This window comes from Rhamphochromis sp. 'chilingali' (assembly GCF_963969265.1).
Source record: "Rhamphochromis sp. 'chilingali' genome assembly, chromosome: 8".
In the NCBI taxonomy this organism is placed as follows: Eukaryota; Metazoa; Chordata; class Actinopteri; order Cichliformes; family Cichlidae; genus Rhamphochromis; species Rhamphochromis sp. 'chilingali'.
In genome coordinates, this window is record NC_137935.1 from 16,450,173 (window position 1) to 16,472,551 (window position 22,379).

The 22,379-nt window shown below is 41.4% G+C and overlaps 1 protein-coding gene across 1 annotated transcript in view; it reads left to right on the forward strand.

Annotated features, from left to right (window-relative positions):
• map3k10 (mitogen-activated protein kinase kinase kinase 10) overlaps nucleotides 1-22,379 on the forward strand; it is a 49,508-nt gene continuing 27,129 nt past the window's right edge. Inside the window, exon 1 of the mRNA XM_080888318.1 lies at nucleotides 1-2,772. Coding sequence (XP_080744444.1) covers nucleotides 1,779-2,772 — 994 coding nt within the window. The 5' untranslated portion in view covers nucleotides 1-1,778. The remainder of the gene's footprint in view (nucleotides 2,773-22,379) is intronic.

Consider the following 22,379-nt stretch of genomic DNA (forward strand, 5'->3'; position numbering starts at 1 on the left):
GTGAGCGTCACCCTGATCTGCGCACAGGCGATGGGATCGCGGGCGTGGACCTGTTACCTGCTGCAGCCATCCCTATGATTAGAGAATCGGTGACGGGGGAAGCGCTCGCTTCAGCGTACGTGAACGGCACTCCGGCATATTTGAATGCAAAGTCAGCCCGCAGACTGACAGCTCGGAGCTCGAAATATTTTGTCTGTTTGGTGTGTGTGTGTAGAGGGGGAAGAGAGAAAAGCCTTTTTGAATACAGTGGAGCTCCAGACAGCTGGCTGAACGCAGACTCCCTGAGCGCTTTGTCAATCTGACGCCAAATTGTGAGGACCTCGATGGGCCCCTTTACTTGGATGTAAACCGTACGCCCATGCGACGATGTCAGTGGATGTTGCTGGCTTCACTTTCCAGGTTAGGTTACAGTAATTGTTTACGTATTAAAATTAAGCCATTTTAAGGCGGAACACGCGAGAGGCACCTGGATACGCTGCACCATTTTACACACAGGATTTTATTATTGTTATTATTATGATCATTAATATTAGTGGGATACAGATGTGTCTTGATAGAGGAAAAATGGAGACAGTGGATTTGTTCATCTCGTCCTCGGATAGCCTGTAGAGCTGTTATACCGCAATGCCTCCATGCAAACCTTATGTGACGGTTTCCGTCTCCGCTGAAGAAGTGGCGGACATTTAAAGCTCACACCTTCCTTACGCCGCTATAGATTCGGCGATCGTGCGCGGTAACAGGGCAACGGGATAATGATAAACGCTGGCATTTCTTTCCCGTCACCAGTGAGGAAGAATTTCTTGTCCAAACCGACGCTCGTCACCATCACCAATGCAGCCCAGCAGAGGCGATTAAATCAGGCCGCTGCACAGAGACGGAGGCGGGTTTGTTATGCTCAGACTTGGCTGGATGCTGAACATGGTGCCACTTTCTCAGCTCTGTATTGACTACCTGTCGCCCAGCCGCCGGCTCATTTCACTAATTGCCCAGCTGTCTTAAAATGGACGAGGCTTTTCTGATGAAGGCTATTCAGGGACACTGAACCGGCTCTTGAGTGGCCATGCGTGTAGGATTTAGCTTGGACCGGCTTGTCTGGATGTAGGGCGCATATCCGCGGATATTCCCAAACACAGAAGAGAAAACAGCCTATATTCATGGAGATGGCAGGCAGTGGAGGTGCATCTATACGGGGCTGGATGAGAAATAATGAGGACCTCTGCGCAGAGGATTTCACTCAGCTCGTACACCCACAGCAGTTTGCCTAAGAGTCTATACAAGGAACATGTCTGGCAACCATCAGAGGTCATTCGGGCAAATAAATCAAAATTCTAACAAAATTATGAGCTCAGATTGTAAATGCTGGATTTTTACTGGATGGATTTAATTCACAGCTTATTAGCTGATCAGGACCCCTGAAGGCATCTCTCTGATTATGCTCCTTCACAGATAAATACGCTCTCCTGAGCCAGCTTCTTCTTCTTCTTTTTTTCACAAGACAGTTTTGAAAACAATCAGTTTTTTGGGGCATGGGGTTAGGATCCATTCTGTTTGACGTAATGTACGTTATCCCTGAATAAACTTGCCTTTGGGAATTCATGTTACTTCCACACTTTGTGCCAACAGCACAGCAGCAGCCGGTGACAGGATTTAGGATTTGGCACAGTTTCAGCAGCGATATGTGGTGATGGGGGAGAGCAGTCGCTGCTCTCTGACCCACTGATTCCCCTCACCCCTCCTCCGGTGGTCGAGGGCAGCTCATCTCAGTCAATGGGCCCTGTATGGATTTTGTGCCTGAGTTGTTCGAGGGCAGGCCAACAGTGTCAAACAGCAGTCAGGCTGCCATGAACCCATACAGCAGAGCGAGCAGCACAGCGGCCCCCCTGTCCTGCACCAGCTGTGGGGGCTGTTGCTCACCCCCTCCCCCTTGCCTCATTCCCCCTGGGCCCCCTTCCTCTACTACCTCTTCCTCTTCCATGCCCCCAAACATGACCCCTGCGCCACCAATGTTTCCTGCCCCAGTCGTGCAGGTGGAGAATGGTAGCAGCTGGAACTCCTCCACCATCTCCTCCTCTGGCTCCCCAGACTCCCACTCTGGTCGAGGTGGGGCAAACAACCCTTACTGGACGGCAGTGTTTGACTATGAGGCCACAGCTGATGAAGAGTTAACCCTGCGGCGTGGGGACCTTCTTGAGGTTCTCTCCAAGGACTCTAAGGTGTCTGGAGACGAGGGCTGGTGGACGGGCAAAATCCAGGACAAGGTGGGTATCTTTCCAAGCAACTATGTCACAAGGGGAGACACTCCCAATTACCAGCAGCTGACTTCAGGAGGACTGGTGGCAGGTGGGGTGGGTGATTGTCCGTTGGAGATTGACTTTTCAGAACTGCTCCTGGAAGAGGTGATAGGAGCTGGTGGATTTGGAAAAGTGTACAAAGGAGTGTGGCGGGGAGAGGAAGTAGCCGTTAAGGCTGCCAGGCAGGACCCAGATGAGGATATCAGTGTCACAGCAGAGAGCGTGCGGCAGGAGGCCAGGCTGTTCTGGATGCTCCGGCACGCCAACATTATCGCGCTCCGTGGAGTCTGCCTGAAGGAGCCCAACTTGTGCTTGGTGATGGAGTATGCTCGAGGGGGGGCTCTAAACCGAGCCTTGGCTGGGAAGAAGGTCCCCCCGAGAGTTTTGGTGAACTGGGCCGTCCAGATTGCAACGGGGATGGACTATCTGCACAACCAGGCGTTCGTACCCATCATCCACAGAGACCTCAAGTCGAGTAATAGTGAGTACTTCAAAGTCTTTTATCTTCTCTGTAATCAAACAAAGATACTAAAACACATTTCAAATGTGTAGTTGTTGGAAAAAAGGTTTTGATGTAATGTACGTGTACTGAGACAGAAGAATAGAGCAGAACTCAATGGTGGATAAACATTTTAAATTGTTATGATGTGAGATCAGCAGGAGGAGTTTGCTCAGCTGTTGTGTTATCATGCAGCTCAAGGTGACTGGTTATTTAGATTATGTTGACATTATGATGAGATATTGTTTGCAGTACTGCAACCTTCAAGCTGACCTTTGTGTATGCTGGAGTGAGGATACACACAACCTTACATAGTTCTTCTGTTTAGCTCCTCTGTTTAATATACACACACTTGAGTTATAGGTCAAATCTACTTTAATCTAACACAAAGTCACACAGAATTGCTCATTTATTATTATTATTATTATTATTATTATTCGAGATGTTTGAAACAGGTGTTCCACTTCATTCAGTTGTAAGTAGTGGCAATAGAGGATTTTAAACAAAAAGCTGACTATATTATCATCAATTTGCCTAAGGTTTTGTTTCCTCCCTAAATTTGTATGCATGGCATTTTGGAAGATTCAATTTAGTGAACTAATTACAACTTTACTTTGATAATGACTGACTCAAGGCGAGAATAATGTGATTGATGCAGTCACAATCTATTGATCGCCGTATCAGGGGCATATTATAATACGAACAGCATATGCAGGACTCATCCAGTGTGCATCACAGTGTTTTACTAGAGAGGAGAACACATGGCACCTTTTTCTTTTTAAGAGCAAAGACGGGTGAACTAGTCTCTAATCTGAGCAAGCTATCCATCTCTGCACATGAATATGCAAAAAGTCAAGATTTTTGTTGCTGAAAGCTTTCATTGACCAGTGGTGTTTGATCATCAGGTCATATAAAGAGCAGAAAAAGAAATAAAAGCAAGATGGGATTTGCAGAAATACACTGGTTAATAATTAACTACTGTCTGAAGATGATTATCTGTATGTGCAGGCGATGACCAGAAAGCAGAATTCATGGTCTGAATTAATATATTTTATACATTTTTATTTGGTAGGGACGCTTCCTTTAACATAGTTCCAATACAGAGCATGAGTGTTTATAGCTAGTTCTAATTTCTATTCATTGTCTCTGGATGGAGTTTTGCATCTGCAGTACACAACTATAGTTTTACTGTGATCAATTGTATAAAACCACAATTGGAAAAACCTAACAGATTATCTGGGTTCCTAGACTGTAGAACAATAAACGGGAAGGACTTAGCTTAACATGATGACTGAAATCAGGTGGAAATGGCTAGCTGGTCCAAGCTAAATCAGCCTATCAGGACCTCCAAGTACACACCAAATAATCATAACATTTAAACCATCTACCTAGTAGTGCTGTGCTATACTCATAGCTGGACTGGCCATCGGGCATACCGGGCATTTGCCCGGGGGGCCGATGGTGATTTTTCGTTTTTATGGGCCGATGATTTTTTTTAAATTTTTTTTTTATAACAGTATAAACAATGAAAGGTGGTGGATTGGCCAGATGCTGGCAGATGTGTAAAAATAACTCAGTTGTTTGGTGGTGGCTATGGTGGAGCTGCCACAAGAGGCCAGGTGGATGAGGGAAAGGGAAGGCAGGAGGAGCAGAGACCCGCCCATCCGAGTGTCAGGTGAACTGAACTTCAGGTAAGAAGTTATGACCTGCAGTCTATCTGGATCAGATATAAACCAAGTTTAGGTGGAGTTTATTTTCGTTACGCTGAGTTTTTACCGTCAGTTACAATAACTCGTACTGCGTACTGGCTAGCATGACGGAGTTTCTACAGCTGGGTGGGTGCTATGATGTTACTGCTAGTGAACTTTATTTTACTCATAAGGTCAGTTAGTAGAGTTGCCAACCATCCCCTAAAAAACGGAATCGTCCCGCATTCAGAGAAAATATTACGTGTTTTGTATTGAGCTAAAAAGGAACACAGTTTGTCCCGTACTTCAGCTAGGATGGAAAAAGACACAAAGCTGGAGTTTTTCTCTGTCTTTCCGCTGTCAGCTGTCTCTTCTTCTCTCATTCAATCGTGAAACTGATCAATGATCAGCTGATCAGCTTTTCTCTCTTGTTTGTTTATCGCCAGAAAGAGGAAACCAGCGGTTGTCGCGCTAAACAACAGCAGCACGTTTAAGCTTGATCAGCTGTTGTTAGAATTTATTTAATATTAATTTCTTCTACTATCAGCTGATGTTTGCTGGAGCCACAGCTGTAAAGCTGCTGGTCATGATGTCGGTTTGGTTATCTGGTGAGAGGGAAACATGAAGATGAAACCAGGAGATGTCCTTACTGAATCATCAGAGCTGAACAGGTGATGGAGAAACAGGTTGACCTTTTAGGTGACATGAATGAGTTGAAGGGAAGTTATGAACTGTTTCTGAGAGACAAATAACACCAGGATCCTTTTCTAAGTAGCTGACAGCTGGTAACTGTGCAGGGGCGGATCTAGGAAAGTTTTGCCAGAGGGGCCAGGTAGGGCATTAACAGGGAAAGGGGGGCACAAATAAAATACTTTTCCTTCTTATTCTCATTTAAAATGTCTAGCTTTTATTAAATAATTATCTGAATCTTACAACCAAAGTTTTTATCTGATGTACAACGTATAGAAATCATACATATACCAACAAGACAGTGTACATCACTGTCACAACAGCGTTTGTTTTCATTCAAAGGCTTTATGGTTTTTCCTATAACACCTGGTGGGCCGGTTTCTAGTCAAAATGCCCGGACCGATTTTTTTGTCCCAGTCCAGCCCTGGCTATACTGCAGATTTCGATATAGATCAGATAATAAGTAAATGCAGTTCAGTATTGCTGATATCAATACTGATACTTTTACAGCATAAAGGTAACTTATGTTGGAGATCACAGTGTGTGATATTTGGATCGATCTGCCTTGTATCTACTACCTTGTATTGTGTACACTCACCGTTATACACTGGACCTCGGGGGGGGGCAGCTTCTGTCACTGTGTCACTGGCAGCAGATTCTTTGGGTCCTGTGGGTTGCACTGTGGCACCAAAATCGACCTGTAGCATCTTCCAGATTCTCAGTGGGATTGAAATTGTAAGACTCAGTGACAGAGATGGTTCCTGAGCACTTTTGTTTTGTGTATGTAGGCTGATGTTGTGGCAGTGTCTAGGTACATGTGTATTAATGAGAAGATCAATGTTATTCACTTAAATTGCGTTGCGTTTTGTAGCTGTGGCTCATCATCATACGGAAGCTTGTTTCAGACTCTAACAGATTGTACAGATGGCAAAAATTTGCCATCTTTACAATAAAATGTCAGGTTTGAGTTATTTTTCTCAGACATTTAAGTAACTAAGTCATAACTTGACTTATGTAGGGCAAAAATGTTTCTTTTAGTAGATGAAACAAGCTTCCACGTTGTTATCATCAGCAGAAACCAGTAATTTACAGTATTTCAGAAGAGAAGAGAAAGAAACACTTTAGACTGGTGAGAAATAAACACTTGCAGAGCAGCACACGGTGCTGTGCTGCTGTGTTAAATGGTTGTCCCACATTGAATATTGACATGTTTACAGTCTATATGTCAGATTTGTGGTCACAGCTATTGCAGTCAGGGCTGCCCTGTGTGTAATCCTCCGGGGCAAATGAGCCCTCTCCCAGTCACTGCAGAAATGTGATCATAAAGGTGTCATCACTGGATTCCAGTATTTGATGTGATGTTTTGGGAATGATGACACTAGCGGAGAAACTTAAATTGATCCCAGCAGGGAGGCTTTAGTCCTGGTCTCACTTTACCATGTTTTCCCTGCCATCTCTCGCTACACCTCCTACTGCTCCTCATCCTCTTCCTCCTCCTCTATCCTCCCCTCCTCAAGGAGAGCAGTTTTGCTCTGCAACTCACTGAGCTATTTTTGGTCCTTTGTGCTACTTGCTGTTTAAAGACGCAGTTGCAGTTGCTGGTGCATCAAAGAAATAATACACAGCAAGCATCTAAGTGCGTCTAGGTACAGGTCAGGTACGGAGAGTGTTTATTTATCCCAAGTGACATGAGTCATGGGGGACGGATAGTACAAATAAGGGTGGAGTATGTAGGATGCTGACTGTAGGCCTTTTAAGCAGGAGAGGTATGAGTAGCAAACACACTCGTTGCTCGTGTGCTGTTAATCTTCAGTCCCTGTCTTCATGAGTCTCGTACTGCCATACATCCTCAGTTCTGTCTCTGCCGTCTTCCACCTCCTCTCTGTACGGCTCAGGCAGCAATGATGCGGGAGCTGATGCGTATTGGACAGCAGAGCCCTGGCAACAACGCCATAACGCTGCCTTTCCATGGTGACATGGGCACTGCTTCTGTGCTACTGAGTCATACAGCTGCTAGGCGCTGTCAGCTGCTGGGTAAAATGTCAGTCCCCTAATTTAGTCGATTGTGTGTGTGTGTGTGTGTGTGAAAATAGCAACTGAAGAAATGCAGGAAAATCTCAGGGAGGGAATGTTGGACTCTCTTTTCCCTCCGGAATAATGAATCTTGCCATAAATGCAGGGTGCTAATCGTTAAGCATGTGATTATATGAGTCATACCCGGACTGGTGGGATGTTTGCATTAGCCTTGTGATGCCCAGAAGGGAAAATCTTGGGAAGAAAGTGAGACAGAGGAGAGAAGTAGCAGGTCAAAAGATTGGGAGGATAAGAGGGTGGAAAAGATCAGGTGGTGAAGAGAAAATAAGCTGGAGTGTGGAGACTGCTGGGAAAAAACAAGAGAAGCAGAGCATGGGGGGAAGATAAACAGTGGTTCATCTCAGTTTAGGGTTACACCTCAGCTCATTGTCCAGGTGCGCTGGTCTCAGGTGTCCTCTTCAAACCGCCGACCACTTGGCAGCACCGCGGTTACAGTGCAGCACAGGCCCCCGAGCCTCTCCACCACCTCCCGTTTCCATACTCCCAAAGAGAAAAAAGAAATCATCAAGGGAAAACGTGACACTTGTGATAGATCAAATCAGTGTTGGAAGCTTTGTGCAAGTTTTCTTTTCTTTTTTCTTTTTTTTTACAGCAATATTATTTTTGGCTCAGATGCTTTCTTCTAAATTTATCCCGAGTGTTTGCAGCGGGTGTTTTTAACCTGCTGAGTGTCGCTGCCGTTGTGGGCCCACAGCGAGCGGGTGAGTCTGTGTAACCGGGATAATCTGATTACAGTGACCTCCTTAGAGTGATGTCACAGCATGTTTGTGGGTTGGCAGGTCATCGCCCCCGCGGCCATGCCTTACCTGTTTCTCTGATCCTGGATCAGCCTCTAAGTTGCTCAAAGCATAGGGCACCAGTCGCCCTCGCTTGACTCAAATGTAAAACTAAAGGAAGCAGAAAAGATTTAGAGTGTCGATATCTGGGCAGCGGTTAGCACTGTCGTTTCACAGCATGAAGGTCCTGGGTTTGAATCCACCATCTGGGCGGGGCCTTCCTGTGTGGACTCTCTTCTGGTACTCTGGCTTCCTCCCACAGTTTAAGGCATGCAGGTAGTGGGGTTAGGTTAACTGATGATATTAAATTGACTACGAATGGTTGTCTGTCTCTCCCGTGCTACGCCTGGCGACCTCACCCTAATGCAGCTGGGACAGGCCTCTGGACAAATGGGGAATACAAACAGTCTCAAGATGACCTGGGAAAAAAGGTTTATGATGACATTATTTCTGAAGCAGAAAATTAGTCGGGGAAATCGAGGCACATTTATCTAATGCAAAAGGATGACCTGCAATTTTAAGGAAACTTTATGCTGGAATGTGAGACAGAAAGAGGAGCCACTCTAGAAATGTTTGAAAATGTCCAATTTTTGGAGAGCTGTTTTGTTTTTGGCTTGTATGGGGCAATGGTTGAAGTGATTTTGCCCCCGTCACCCCGCCTGTTTCTCCTTAGTGACCGGGGCAGTCCTACCACAGCTCAATAAGTATGTAACTGGAGTATTAATGGTTGGTATTTAAGCACCAATCCAGTTGTTAATCAGCCTCATTTTATTTTTTTCCCTTTACTTAAAATAAATGTTAATGTTTGGAGATGGTAGTTGAACCACAGTGATACAGTGACATCACAGGTGGTAACCACAAACATCATCACCTCTGATGTCACTGTACAGCGTGTCAGTGATGTACATAAACCATTACTCATGTAGTGGCAGTGGGAGTGAAACAGAAAGCAGCATTAACCCAGCGTCCACTTACTCAGTTAAACTCTAACTTTCAACGAGTCCTCGTAAGTGGACTGTATTAAAAATATAAATTTAATAAATTCATTTAAAAAGACTGAAATTAGCTGGGCCTTCAGTATGGTTTGATGAGATGCTGATGACAAAAGTTCGGCTCAAGTGATCTGTTAAATTGTGTTTTACTTTGCTTCAGTGCAACCAGTAGTCCAAAACCTTCACAGTGAGTCCAGCTCCACACGTGTTCAGGGAATTGATTCATAAAGGTTTCAGGACTGACATCATTAGGTGATAACCACAAATATCACAAACATCACATTGGTGTTGTTAGTGGTTAACCGTGAACCACTGGGGTGTCATCATATCTGATCTTGGACTACTGGTTGCACTGAGGCAAGGTAATAACACAATTTAACAGATAAATTGACAGATACTTTGAGCTGAGAGTTTTGTAATAAGCAGTTCGTCCAGCTATATTGAAGGTCCAGTTACTTTTCCACCTTTCAACCATCTAATTTCAGTCTATTTTTAAAATCAATGTCCAAAAGATACATTTTTAATATAGTCCACTTACAAAGACTGCTTGAAAGTTATAGTTAACTGAGTAAGTGGACATGTCAATGCTTCTATTTCATTCCCACTGCCACTACACAAGTCTGAGTCATGGTTCATGTACATCACTGACACTCTGTGCATACACAGAAGCAGTGAGTCAGCTGGAGGTAAGACAATACAGGTGAGCAGATCACCTTTCTTTGCACAGCACATATCTGTGCCTGTATCCTGCTCTTACGTACCGTAAATGCTTTGTAGCTTGACTGTGTTACACTGTGGACATTTACAATATTTGTCCTTTGCTTTGAACTCCTGTTTGATAACATTATTAAAAGTCTGTAACGTATAGGTAGCTGGTGGTTTTCTGGCCTCAGATGAAGCTCCTGTAATGTTTAACAATGAATGCAAAGGCTAATACTATAGACACACACGTACACAATAAAGACAGAGCACGGTTGACAGTACCTGCTGTTATGACTGCAGCAGCTTCAAATGGAAGCCATTTACACAGTCAACAATCACGTGAATAGCGGGAGACCCTTGTCCCAAAGCTGGCTTGTTGAGTATTCTGCCTGAACTCTGAATATTTAAGTTATAAAGCAACATAACAATAATTCATTCAACAGATTTGTTTTTTTGCCTTTTCTTTTTTTTAATTTGATGTGTTACACTATAGCGGCCATGACATCAATAACAATGCTTGCGCGCTAGTGCTGTAATCGCTACTTAAGATTAGCAAGCTGAGATATGGCATATAGCTGCCGTCATTGAAAAGCCTGTCTGGCTGTGTGTGAGAACCAAAGAGCGAGTCTGTTGAGGAAAGGATTAGAGCGGTGGCCAGTGTGGGCTGCTAATCCCCCAGAGAGACAGAGCAGAGGCCGAGGCTGTGACTAACTGGGCTAGTGCGAGCCAGCGATGCTAGGAACTGGGCTCAAAACTGTTATCATGCCACAGCCTTCGAGACTGATGTGTGGAAGTGCACCCACAGCCACTTCGTTAGGTACAACTGTTCAACTGCACAATAAAGTATCCGACCGGTCAATCATATGGTGGCAACTTGGTGTATTGAGGCATAGAGAGGTTACAGGAGAATAGCTAGCCGGCATTGAGCTGAGAGGAAAACAACACTAGCCTAAATAATAATTCATTATAACAAAAGTATGCAGAAGAGACTCTCTGTGTTGAACCTTGAAGCAGATGGACTACAGGAGCAGAAGACCACACCGGGTGCCACACTTGTTAGCTAAGAGCTGGAAACCGAGGCTACAATTCACATGGACAGCAGAAGATTGGAAAGACTGTTCTTTTCCTAAAGTCTTTACTTTTGCTGTAACATTTGGATGGCACAGTGACAATTTGGCGTAAACTACATTAAAGCATGGATCCATCCTGCCTCGTATCAGCGATTCAGGCTGCTGCTGGTGATGTAACGGTGTGAAGCATACTTTCTAGACACGTTATGGGCACCTTTGTATCTACTGCAACAATACTCAGATTACCTGAGTACCAAAATCTCTGAGGACTGTTTCCAGCACCTTGATGAGTCCATGCTGTGGCGAAATAAGCCAAGCCAAAAGCTTCAGCTTAACTTTCAGTTATTGAGAGATTAGTTGATATTTGCACACTAACTGCCCGGTGAAGCTTGCAGACAGTGTGGACAATTGTTTTTTTTTTGTTTTGTTTGTTTGACTGTCGGGGTATTGCATTTGGTCTTCTCACTGTAACATCAGGGTGGTTACCACCTATGAAAAGTAAAGTCCATATCAGAGGTTTTCAAACTATCAGGGAGGTTCAGAGTGAGGTAAAGATACTGTGTTAGGTACATGCAAAGCAATGGGGAGTTAGTTTACATGTTTTAACTTCTGTGTATAATTATGATGTTAAATACTGTGTAAATAGATAACATGAGATGTGCTTACCTTTCAAATTAGGCCACACAATAATTTTATGTGTCACATATGAAAATATTAAACCAATAGCACCAATAGCAGCTTTCAGTGTATGACTTTATAAAGATGACAGCTAGTACAGATGATTTTTAATGTTTGTGTTATTAATATTTTATTAATTGAAATATTTCAGCACTGAATTAAAATGCAAACAGCCGGAGGACACCTTCTACCTGATGACGTGTGAATTATGATAACATGGCATTAACCAAGGTTTAGATTTTAAAGACCAGTTCCAATTTTACAGCTATAGTTCAGGTCAAGGATAATATTCATGATACAGGTATAATGGCTTCATGACAGCTAATGTAAAAAGAAAAAAAAGTCTTTAAAGAGAATCCACTATGTTCCTTTATGAAACAATGAGATCTGTGTATTTGTACCTAATTCCTGTGACTGCTCTAGACAAACAGTTTAAGTCATTTGTTTTCCTGTTTGCTCTGTGTGATGTCATGTAGAATTGTTATCCTTAATGTGGTCATCTTGTTCACACAACTCTGGCAGCGAGCACAAAAGCCCCACCCACTGGCAGCCAATCAGAAAATAGTGAAGGAACATTAAAAAGCCAATAATAATAAGTCAATAATTTGGTTTGTGTGAGGCAACTATTTAGTCTGAATTTTTGTGTTACATTTAAGATGTTGGAATAAATTATGTGACTAGATTAGGCTGTGTTTTAAATTCTGCATGTCTCCAAGCTCGGTGCATGTACAGGGATGTAGGCCTGCGTGTGTATGGAGGTCGGGCTGCAGGACAAAAACTCACACTTGTGCTATCACACATGTACACACACACTTATGTACATGCTACAGCACAGCAACAATGACCCCATTCTCACACAGCAGTCCAAGACAGAGCAAGAGCAGAGCTCACAAAGGCAGGAGTCACTGCAGCGGGAACGGGGGGCGAAGGATGGGCGATGCTGGCAGTGAGGGTCGACTGTAGGCTGTGAATAGAGAGATGGATGGAAGCAAGGCAGGATGGGTAGGAGAATAGAGCAGGAATGCAGTGATTGTAGAGAAACCCCTGCAGGCTCGGCAGGGAATGGGAATAGATAGATGGATGGGGGAGGAAGGGACAGGCCAGTTTGAGAGGAGGTCAGACCAGTTTTCTTTCCCTCAGTAAGGGAGATACAGATTAAGGCTTACATCGCTGCTGCACTGAAGGCTGCAGTTCTTTTCGATCTGTGTCCATATATATGTAGGCCTCATTATACTGATAGACTTGGAGTCAAATGAGCAAATTGTATAACACATGCAGGTTTGTTAAAAAGTGAAATCATAATAATGCTGCTTACATTTTCCCTAATTTTGCTGTGTAACACAGCAGCCACCTAGCAGCTGAAAATCAGTTGTTCAGCAACGTCTCCAGACTGAAATGCAGACATAAATCAGAGCCTGATCACTGTGTGCCCCTGACAGCTTTATCTTTAGTTCTCCCAGCTGTGAGAAAATTGGATGTTGCTTTAGATTAGCTGTTTAGTTTTGATAACCATGTTGGCTGTTTTGTACAAACCTGTTTTTATCATCTGCAGAATATTACCCGTCTTAAATTTACTGTTTCTCATTGTCAAATGGAAATAATTAAATATGCTTTTTATAATTCATTATTCCTCTGGCAGAGCAAATCATCTCTGGATTGCTTAGAAATCATCCAGGAGTTAGCTTCTTCTCCCCAGAAAGATCTTCCTCTGAAAGATCTTTTGTGATAACGATTCTGTCCTCCTTACATAGGTCTGTTTCAATCCCTATATTGGTGAACTACTAGATCCAGGTCAGCTGAAGGCAGATGATCAGTGCTTTTAGATCCAGGTCGAGGAGAAAAGGAGACTATGCTCTTGAGGCTGTCTCCCCAAGTTGTGGAACTAGGCTTAAAATCAGACACTGTTGGTACCTTTATGAAAGAAAGATACCTGTGCAAGTTTTCATTGCTAGAGTTTTTTAAAAAGCAATGCTCGAATTAAATACAGATTTTAAGTTGCATAATCTGCAACAGTGTGTTTACTTCATTGTTAATTTTGGCATCAAATTAGTTAAAAACCCTCATATGTTTTGGGGGCTGCTTTGTCCGACGATGTCTCATTGATATCAAACCTACAATAGATAATTTTTGCAGCTTTGGTGAGCCTAAACGGCATTACTGCAGGCTTTACTGTTTTTCTTGTAACCTAGCAACCTCTATAAACACGTCACATGAAGCGATGAACACACTACCTAGAGGCATCATTATAAATTCAGTCTTTCATTGCCACATCCAGTCCTCTTTACGTATTACTTTACAAACAGCAGGGTGGAAGGAGGATCCACGAATGTGCTCGTTGTTTGTAATCATGGTCCCTCCGTGGATCCTTCCTCTTTTCTGTGCTAACCTTATGGTCATAGTAGTTCTATTTTTCTGACAGATCAGTGTGTGTGGTTGTTTCTGGTTTATTTTTAGATCACAAATCATTTTTGTGCTGTTTTGTACTGTAAAATACTACGCAAAATCCTGCCATTGCCACTTTAAACTCCAACGGCACAGTTGAGTAGTAGGCTAAGGTCATAAGAAAAAAGTAGGCTGGATAACAGGCCTCCAGGTTTTGTTGCTTACTGATCAGTAGAAATAATTAAGTCCCTTCAATCCTGAAGCTCTCTCCATCGTGTGAATGCTTGTCCCAGGCTAACGCCTGTTTTGTCCCGTCTCTCACTCTCTCTGTTAGGACAAATCCAAAAGAAGCTTTCTTCTTTTGGATGGATACATTTACAAAGTTGTTTGTATATCTTTCATGTCAGTCAATTTAAAGCTATCTACCAGTAACTCTGAAGATAAATCTCTAGAGTTGTTTGCAAATTGCTGACATACTTCCTCTTTGTTGCAAATAAAATATTATTTAGTGAGGGAAAATTCCAGCCTGGTGACACCAATTAAAGATTTATTGAGCTTTTACAAACACGTGACCCCTAGCTATGTGATGTTAACTTTTTAACATTTAAAAATCGAATTAGGACCTAGTCACGCAGACCTAGAGACCAGTCTGCAACCATTTGGCAACCACCTGTTGCTAAGGAAGAATGTGTATTTCCCCAAGCGATTGGCAAAAACCTCCTTATGATTGCTTTAGTTGCTAGCATGTAGCTGTGGTTGTAGTTTAAGTGGAAGCGATGAACTTGTCTACAAACACTGTTCAGCTTCTCTCTAAGCTGCAGTGAAACTTTGAAAACGGAGACATAAATCAGAAATCAAGACTGTTTGCCAATTGAACAGTTCTCCCTTTTGAAACATGTTGGTTGCAACGCTGAGGCACAAGTTCTACTCTGAACGCAATTAATCTAGTAACTAGCGAATATTTGCAGACAAACAAGAACAACGGGCAACAGCGGAAAGTTTTCGGTCTTTATGACTTTTACCCAGTGACCTCCAGGAACCACTACCAAATAGTCAGCAGGTGGTTGTATCACGTCCGAGGTGACAGACAACTTTCGAGCAATATGAGCATTAGATCATCTGAAATGCGGATGTGGTGTCATTTTTCTGTGGTTGTTAAAAAGAAAAAACACAACAAACTTTAAAGTAAAAAGTCAAAATGCCTCTTTTAAGCAACTCCAAAGCTCACAAAAAATGTGAATAAAAAAAAAGAGGTTTTTGTGTGAGCTTTCTCAGCATCAGGGAGCTGTAAACTTATTTTATACTCTCAGAGGTTTCCTAACAGCTACAGCAGCGATATTGATTTCTCCACTCACAGAAGCCTCAGTGAACTCTCCAGACATGATGTAAAGTGAAGAGGCTGATTTAAGTTGTTCTTCTAACCTCTTTTTCGTTTTCTGATATTGCCTACAAGCTTCTTCAGATAAGTCTCCTCCAGCATTATTGTGTCTTTAAAGTAAATTCTTTAGTTTTTTTAGGGAGACCGCTTCATTGAGCATTTAACCACTCATATTTAAAAAAATGCTTATTTGGATACAAATGATTTTATAACCTGCAGTTTATTAACTTGGCAGTTTACCTTTGCTAAAGACTCACTGGAAATTGAGAAACCCAAGAGTTATAGTGCCAACCGTATATTTGTATATATATCACTGTGAAATTTTTAATTGTAAAGATGTTTACTATCATGGTTTTTAAGAGGAACTGCTCTTCTGGTGTGACCTAAATAATGGAAGGCATTGGTTATATTGTAACTATATTGTAATTTTTCACTTCTAATCACTACATTCTGATGTTTTTCAGTGAATTACGGCTAATTCATAAACTCCAGTTTGTTCATGTAAATGGTGACTCTTCGTCACAAACTTACGGATAATTATGGAGTTCAGCAGGGTTCTGTGCTAGCACCAATTCTACTAGCATTATAGACGCTTCCCTTAGACAGGAATATTAGAAAGCATAACATACATTTTCACTGCTATGCAGATGACAATTAGCTTTATCTATCCATGAAGCCAGAGGACAAATTAGTTAAACTGCAGGAACGTCTTAAAGACATAAAGACCCAGACCTAATTTCCTGATTCTAAATTTAGCCCTAAAAACCTTAGAAACATGATGTCTAACCAGATACTTGGCATTACCATGGCTTCGAATAACAGTGTGAGGGATCTGGGAGTCATTTGATCAGAATATTGTGAAGTCACAACTTCTTTACATTTTGGTGTTAAAATGTACTGAAATACATACTTAAGACTTAAAAATGTTACTGGTTATATTTGGGGAAAAAATGTTGCAACTAATGATTATAATATTTGTCCTATACACAGAATCGGTATGGTTATAATTGCAATGAGCATTCCTGCATAAAATATATTGAGGTGATGAATAACTCCATTTGGTCATTTTAGCTGCTGAACTAGCTTGGCTGCTTGAGAGTTAAATTGCTAAATTATTTAAATTGCTGAATTCAAGGTCAGAGGTCAGGTTTCTGAAAATCTTTTTAGTGGGATAACTCAAGAATGTGGTGACGTATGATTTACGAGCTGGTACCAAAGGTGTGTCTACTAGGAGGCTGAGGGGTAGCACTGACAGTCGCCAGTATTTTTAATGACTTACATTTACGTCCCACATAACCATTGTACTAACAAAGCACTAACACTAATAAGGTGTTTAGTGATATGTATGTGTTGTGATCGCCCAGAAAAGTACAATTAAACTTAGTTCCCTTCATTAGCAATTTAAATCTGTTAGTCATAAACACAAAGCTGTTTGATTACCAGAACATTTTATTCAAACAGAATGTGAACATCCTGACTTTTAAACAAAATCAGCTTTTATCCAGTGTTGTTGTATTTTTCTTACATTTAATTCACACCATCAAGAATTCTGGATATAGTAAGTAAGTAAGTAAAATTTATTTATATAGCACATTTCACAGATAAAAATCACAAAGTGCTTTACAGTAAGATCAGACATACAAGTTAAAATTAATTAAATTAGTTAAAAGCCCGTTTGTATAAAAATGTCTTCCTCTGCTTTTTAAAGGAGTCAGTAGAGTCTAGACAGCGTAAAGACAACGGCAGAGAGTTCCACAGCCTAGGTGCCAGTGCCTGAAAAGCCCGATCCCCACGTGTTTTAAATCTAGTACGTGGGACCACCAGTAGCCTCTGACCTGAAGACCTAAGTGCTCGGGATGAAGCATGAGGTTTCAGCAGGTCAGAGATATACTGGGGAGCTTCACCATGCAGAGCTCTAAAAGTTACAACTAAAATTTTAAAATGAACCCTAAAATTTACAGGCAACCAATGAAGAGAAGCCAAAACTGGAGTAATGTGTGACCTCTTGTTTGTACCAGTTAAAAGTCTTGCCGCTGCATTCTGTACAGACTGAAGGCGATCCAGAGCTGATTTGTTAAGACACGTAAAAAGACCGTTACAATAATCCAAACGAGAAGAGATAAAAGCATGAATAATCATCTCAAGTTCTGCCTTTGACACCAGTAGCCTGAGTTTAGAAATGTTTCTTAGATGATAAAAACAGTTCCGGACAAGTTGTTTAGAGTGTTTCTCAAGAGACATCGAACTGTCAAATATAACACCTAAGTTTCTGAGACTCGACTGAAATGAAGGGTCTAAAAAACTGATATGCTGCCTAATTTCTGAGAGCATGTGATCAGGTGCAATAATCAAAGTTTCTGTTTTATCTGCATTTAACTGAAGGAAATTGTCATTTAACCATTGTTTGATTTCTGACAGACAATTATTTAAACAAGACAATTTATACAACTCAGAAGCTTTGAAAGAACAGTACAACTGAATGTCATCAGCATAGAGATGATAAGAAATATTAATGTGGCCTAGAGGGAGGATATACAGCAAAAAGAGAATAGGACCTAAAACAGATCCTTGAGGTACCCCAGAAGACAGAACTGATGTTTCCGACAGCACATGATTTATACAGACAGTAAAGGATCTCTCAGATAGATATGACATAAACCATTTTAAAACAACGCCAGTAATCCCAAACAAGTCCTTCAGCCTATTTATCATGATGCTGTGATCAACAGTATCAAAAGCAGAGCTGAGATCCAACATAACCAGAACAGTGTACTCTCCAGAGTCTGCTGCCATCAGAATGTCACTAGACACTTTAAGCAAAGCGGTTTCAGTGGAGTGCAATTTGCGGAAACCAGACTGGAAAATGTCCAGAACATTGTTCTTTTCCAAAAAGTTGTTAAGTTGTTCTGCAACTGTTTTTTCCAAAATCTTTGACACCAATGGAAGTTTTGATATTGGCCTGTAACTGCTTGGAAGAGATGGGTCCAAATTTGGTTTCTTTAATATTGGTTCAACAATAGCTTGTTTAAAATAGCTGGGAACTGAGCCAGTATAAAGAGAAGTATTAATTATTTCCAGAATACAGGGGCCAATAGAATCAAACACACTAATGAAAAATGATGGAGGAAGTACATCAAGGTGGCTTGAAGTCAGTTTCATTCGACCAAGCAGAGCACTGATGTCCTGTAAGGTAACAGGAGTAAAAGAGGACCAGGTATCAGAGGTAAGCAACGTGTCAATGTGATACTGAGAGGATGATGGAGAAATATTAGACCTGACAGCAGCGACCTTATCAACAAAATAGTTTAAAAAGTCATTACAGTCAGATTTAGTATAGACTGGTACATGAGGAATATCAGGAGAGACAATGTTTTTAATTGTATCAAACAATACTCTGGGATTTTTCTTTTTTGAAGCTATTAAATTAGCAAAATATTCCGTTCTGGCATTTTTTATCATGTTGTTAAGTGAGAAAATTGATTCCTTGAGATGTACCCTATGGACCTCAAGCTTGGAAGCCTTCCATAAACGTTCTAATTTGCGACAATATCTCCTAAAATTTCGAATACTTTCATTTATCCAAGGACAGAAATTTGAAGAATGGACAACATTTAGTTTCAGAGGTGCCACCATATCTAAAATAGATTTACATTGATTGTTAAAAGACAAAATAAGTGAATCCATATCATTTTGAGCCATGCGAGGGACAAACATGGCAGAAAACCTTCTAGCAGCATCCTGGTTTATAATCCGCCTTTGGATCATCAATTTAGGAGGTGAAGGATCCACGTAAAATGACAAATTAAAGAATATACAACTATGGTCACTCACATGGACATCTTCCACACATACATCATATATATTTAAACCCAGGGAGAAAACAAGATCAAGAGTGTGGCCCTTCGTATGTGTGGGGCCAGAAACATGCTGCTTAAAGTTAAAAGACTCAGTGATAGTGATGAGCTCAGCAGCAGTGTTACAGGAAGCGTCATCAATATGAAGGTTTAAGTCTCCCAATATTACAACCTTCTCCAGTTTAATGATCGATGTCAGAAGGTCGTTAAATTCAGTTAGAAAGACCCCAGCAGGTCCAGGAGGTCGATAGATTAAAATACAATAAAAGGTTTTCAGAGAACCGACCTTCATCATCTGTGACTCAAATGAAGAGAAGAAGTCCGAAGTCACCAGTTTGCATATGAGTCTGTCCTGGTAAACAGCAGCAAGTCCTCCACCACGTCCTAAAAGACGCGGAGTTCCAATGACAGAACAGCCAGACGGGCAGATTTCATTCAGGTGGACATAATCCTTATTTTGCTGCCAGTTCTCAGTCAGACACATAAAACCTAGAGACTCTTTGATAAAAAGATCATTTAAAATAAATGATTTGTTCGGTATAGAGCGAACGTTAAGCAGGGCGAACCGAATTGATGACGGTTTATCTGCGGAATCTACAGCTGACTGCAGCGGTACTTGAATTAAACACCTGTGCAAACCTGTGGACCTGCCGGGCAGGGCAGCGACTCCAGAGTTGGAAAAAACCTTGATCGATGAGCAGACGTAGCTGTCACCAACAAAACGGGAAATGGATGACGGACACAGAGTGAGCAAACTGCTTTCGAGCCATGGGGCTCGGGTCCCAGGCGGCAGCGTAACATCCCCAGCAAACGACAGGAGAGGAACTGGTCGCAGACACCGAGAGTCACCCCACAGCAAAGCAGCTAGCCTCCGGTACCTTCTCCGTTTCACCTGGACGCCGGCCCTCGTTCCCCTTTTTCGTCTCATATACTGTTACTGGATATTTATCATACATCTATACATGTTAATAAGTACTCAGTCTAATGGTTAATTATTCTGATGAATGGCTTACAAAGTTTTCAGAATAGTTTGGTGAGAGGTAGGAGATCTGTAGTTGCAGTAGTAAAAGCGTGCCACACTGTGGATTATTGGAAGGACTTTGGACTTGTTCACGTCTTGCCGACACTGTGTGAACTCAACCACGCTGCTAAAACACGTTTATATCACTTCGCTGTCAGAAGGACATGGCGCTGAGCCTCAGTCTGTCTCTATGAGTGAGAGACAAAGGGAGAGCTGCAGTGAAACTGCTAAATCGAATCCATCAGTGCCTGCACGATTACAAATGATGCACCCGCTCGTCACGATTGCTTTCTCCACTGATCAATAAAACTCTGATTTCAAGCCGGTTAACAGTTATGACTCCCTCCTTCACTGACACACATTTACACGTCCCCAAGCTGTATGATGGTGTACATAATGCACTGCATTATGTAGCTGAGTAACAGGTTCACTCAAATTCAGGGATTCTGCTGAATTTGAGTTTAAAAATGATAAAGAATGCAACTTCTACAAACAAATGTACACAGTGGATTGCTCCACCATACGTTAAAGACACATGGATTTCAGTGGACAAAGTCATAAAGATTTACACTGGCACGTCCTGGGCTGTTTAGTGGTTGTTTAGTTGGCTGTTAGAGAGTCATTGTTGTTTGCCAGCAGCCTGGCACGGAGAGTGGGGAGTCGGGCTAAGCAGAGAAGGCGCTGGGTGTCCCTTCCGAGCCGAAGGTCCTTCACCCACTTTTATAGCAGAGTCATGTGAAGGACACTTCAGTGAGACGGCAGACAACACGCTGCGTGTTTGGAGCGAAGAGCTGAGACTCAGTGCGAGCATGTAATGTTTTATTCAACGTTTACATTCACTGCTGGAGAGATTCAATGTTTTTCTGTGTGATACATGTTGGATGATTCCAAAACAAACCACTGAGTACTCAGGTCCATCCATAACTCATGAAACTAAACATAAATGTAACAGATGATGTGCACAGTTAGCAGCTTTTCAATATTTAAAGGTGATCCATGTGAGACAACTTTAACTTCAGTTTTCCGTTGTCAGCTATCTGTTCGTACACAAAAAAGATGTTTAACTTGAGGAATAGTTGATAGGATTTTAACTGCTTTGAATAAAACACATTTGGATTGGATTGAGGTTAATTTCAGTTAGTCATATACTTTTACTGATTTTTGTTTAGTTTAACACTAATCACTTCCCAGAGTTGGTCAACTATCTCGATTCTTTATCTATAACCATTTGCTTACTGTGTCAGCCATTAATACATTCATTATTTTTAGTGGTTATTCTTTTTAAGACCTGCTCATTATGTTGTAGGACCAGTTTCAATTGTTTCTCTATTAAGTTCAGTTAACAGTTAACAATTAAAAGTTTTAATTGTTTATCCATACTGTTAGCTATCAGCTTTAGCTATATCTTTTATATCATTAGCTAACACTTTGAACCATTTTCAGCAATTTTTTTTCTCTTCTTTTCAACAGTTTTTATATATTGTCAGCTAGCAATTTCCCCTTTTACCTTTAGCTATTTTTATGTATAATTTTGACTTTCTATTTTAACTGTTGAGCCACTTTATTAAGCTGTTTAGCTGTTCAGTGTTTTTTTTTTTTAGCAGTTTTAAGTATATATCCATTACTTGAATTAGCAGTTTTTAACTGTTTATCTATATTGTTAGCTAGTTGACAATGCTACCTTTAGCTTACAGTTTTCAATTAGCATCCATATCTTATGTTAACATTTTCTAGGTATTTATTAATACTTTTTGCTTGAAATTTACAATGTTATCCCTTTTTTCCAGTTGATTTATTTTATACTTTAAACAGTTAACAGTTATTATTTTCCAATGTTTCTAACTTGCCACTAATTTTTTTTAGCTAGCTATAGGGTTGCTAACTTTCCCATTTTAGCCGGGACATGCCATTATAAAAACCAAATTTGCTTGTTCCTTATCATTGTTCCTTTATCATTATTTGCAATGTCACATACAGAGCATATTTACACTATGTCCAGCTGGTTGTGCATTATGCTTCTGGCACACCAGAGTGTCCCTTATTTGATAGTTAAAAGTTGGCAACCCTAGCTAGCTATATCCACAATGTTTTGTTTTTGTCTTCTTGGTTTTGATCCTTATTTTCTGCTTATCTGTTACTTTAAGTTAACTGCTATCAAACCTTTTCAGGTCCAGTTAATTCTTTGTCACTGCAGAATGGCTATGACTTGTTTGTAATAACTGTGTTAGGGGAAAGAAATGCTAATTGTTTGCATCTAATGTCAG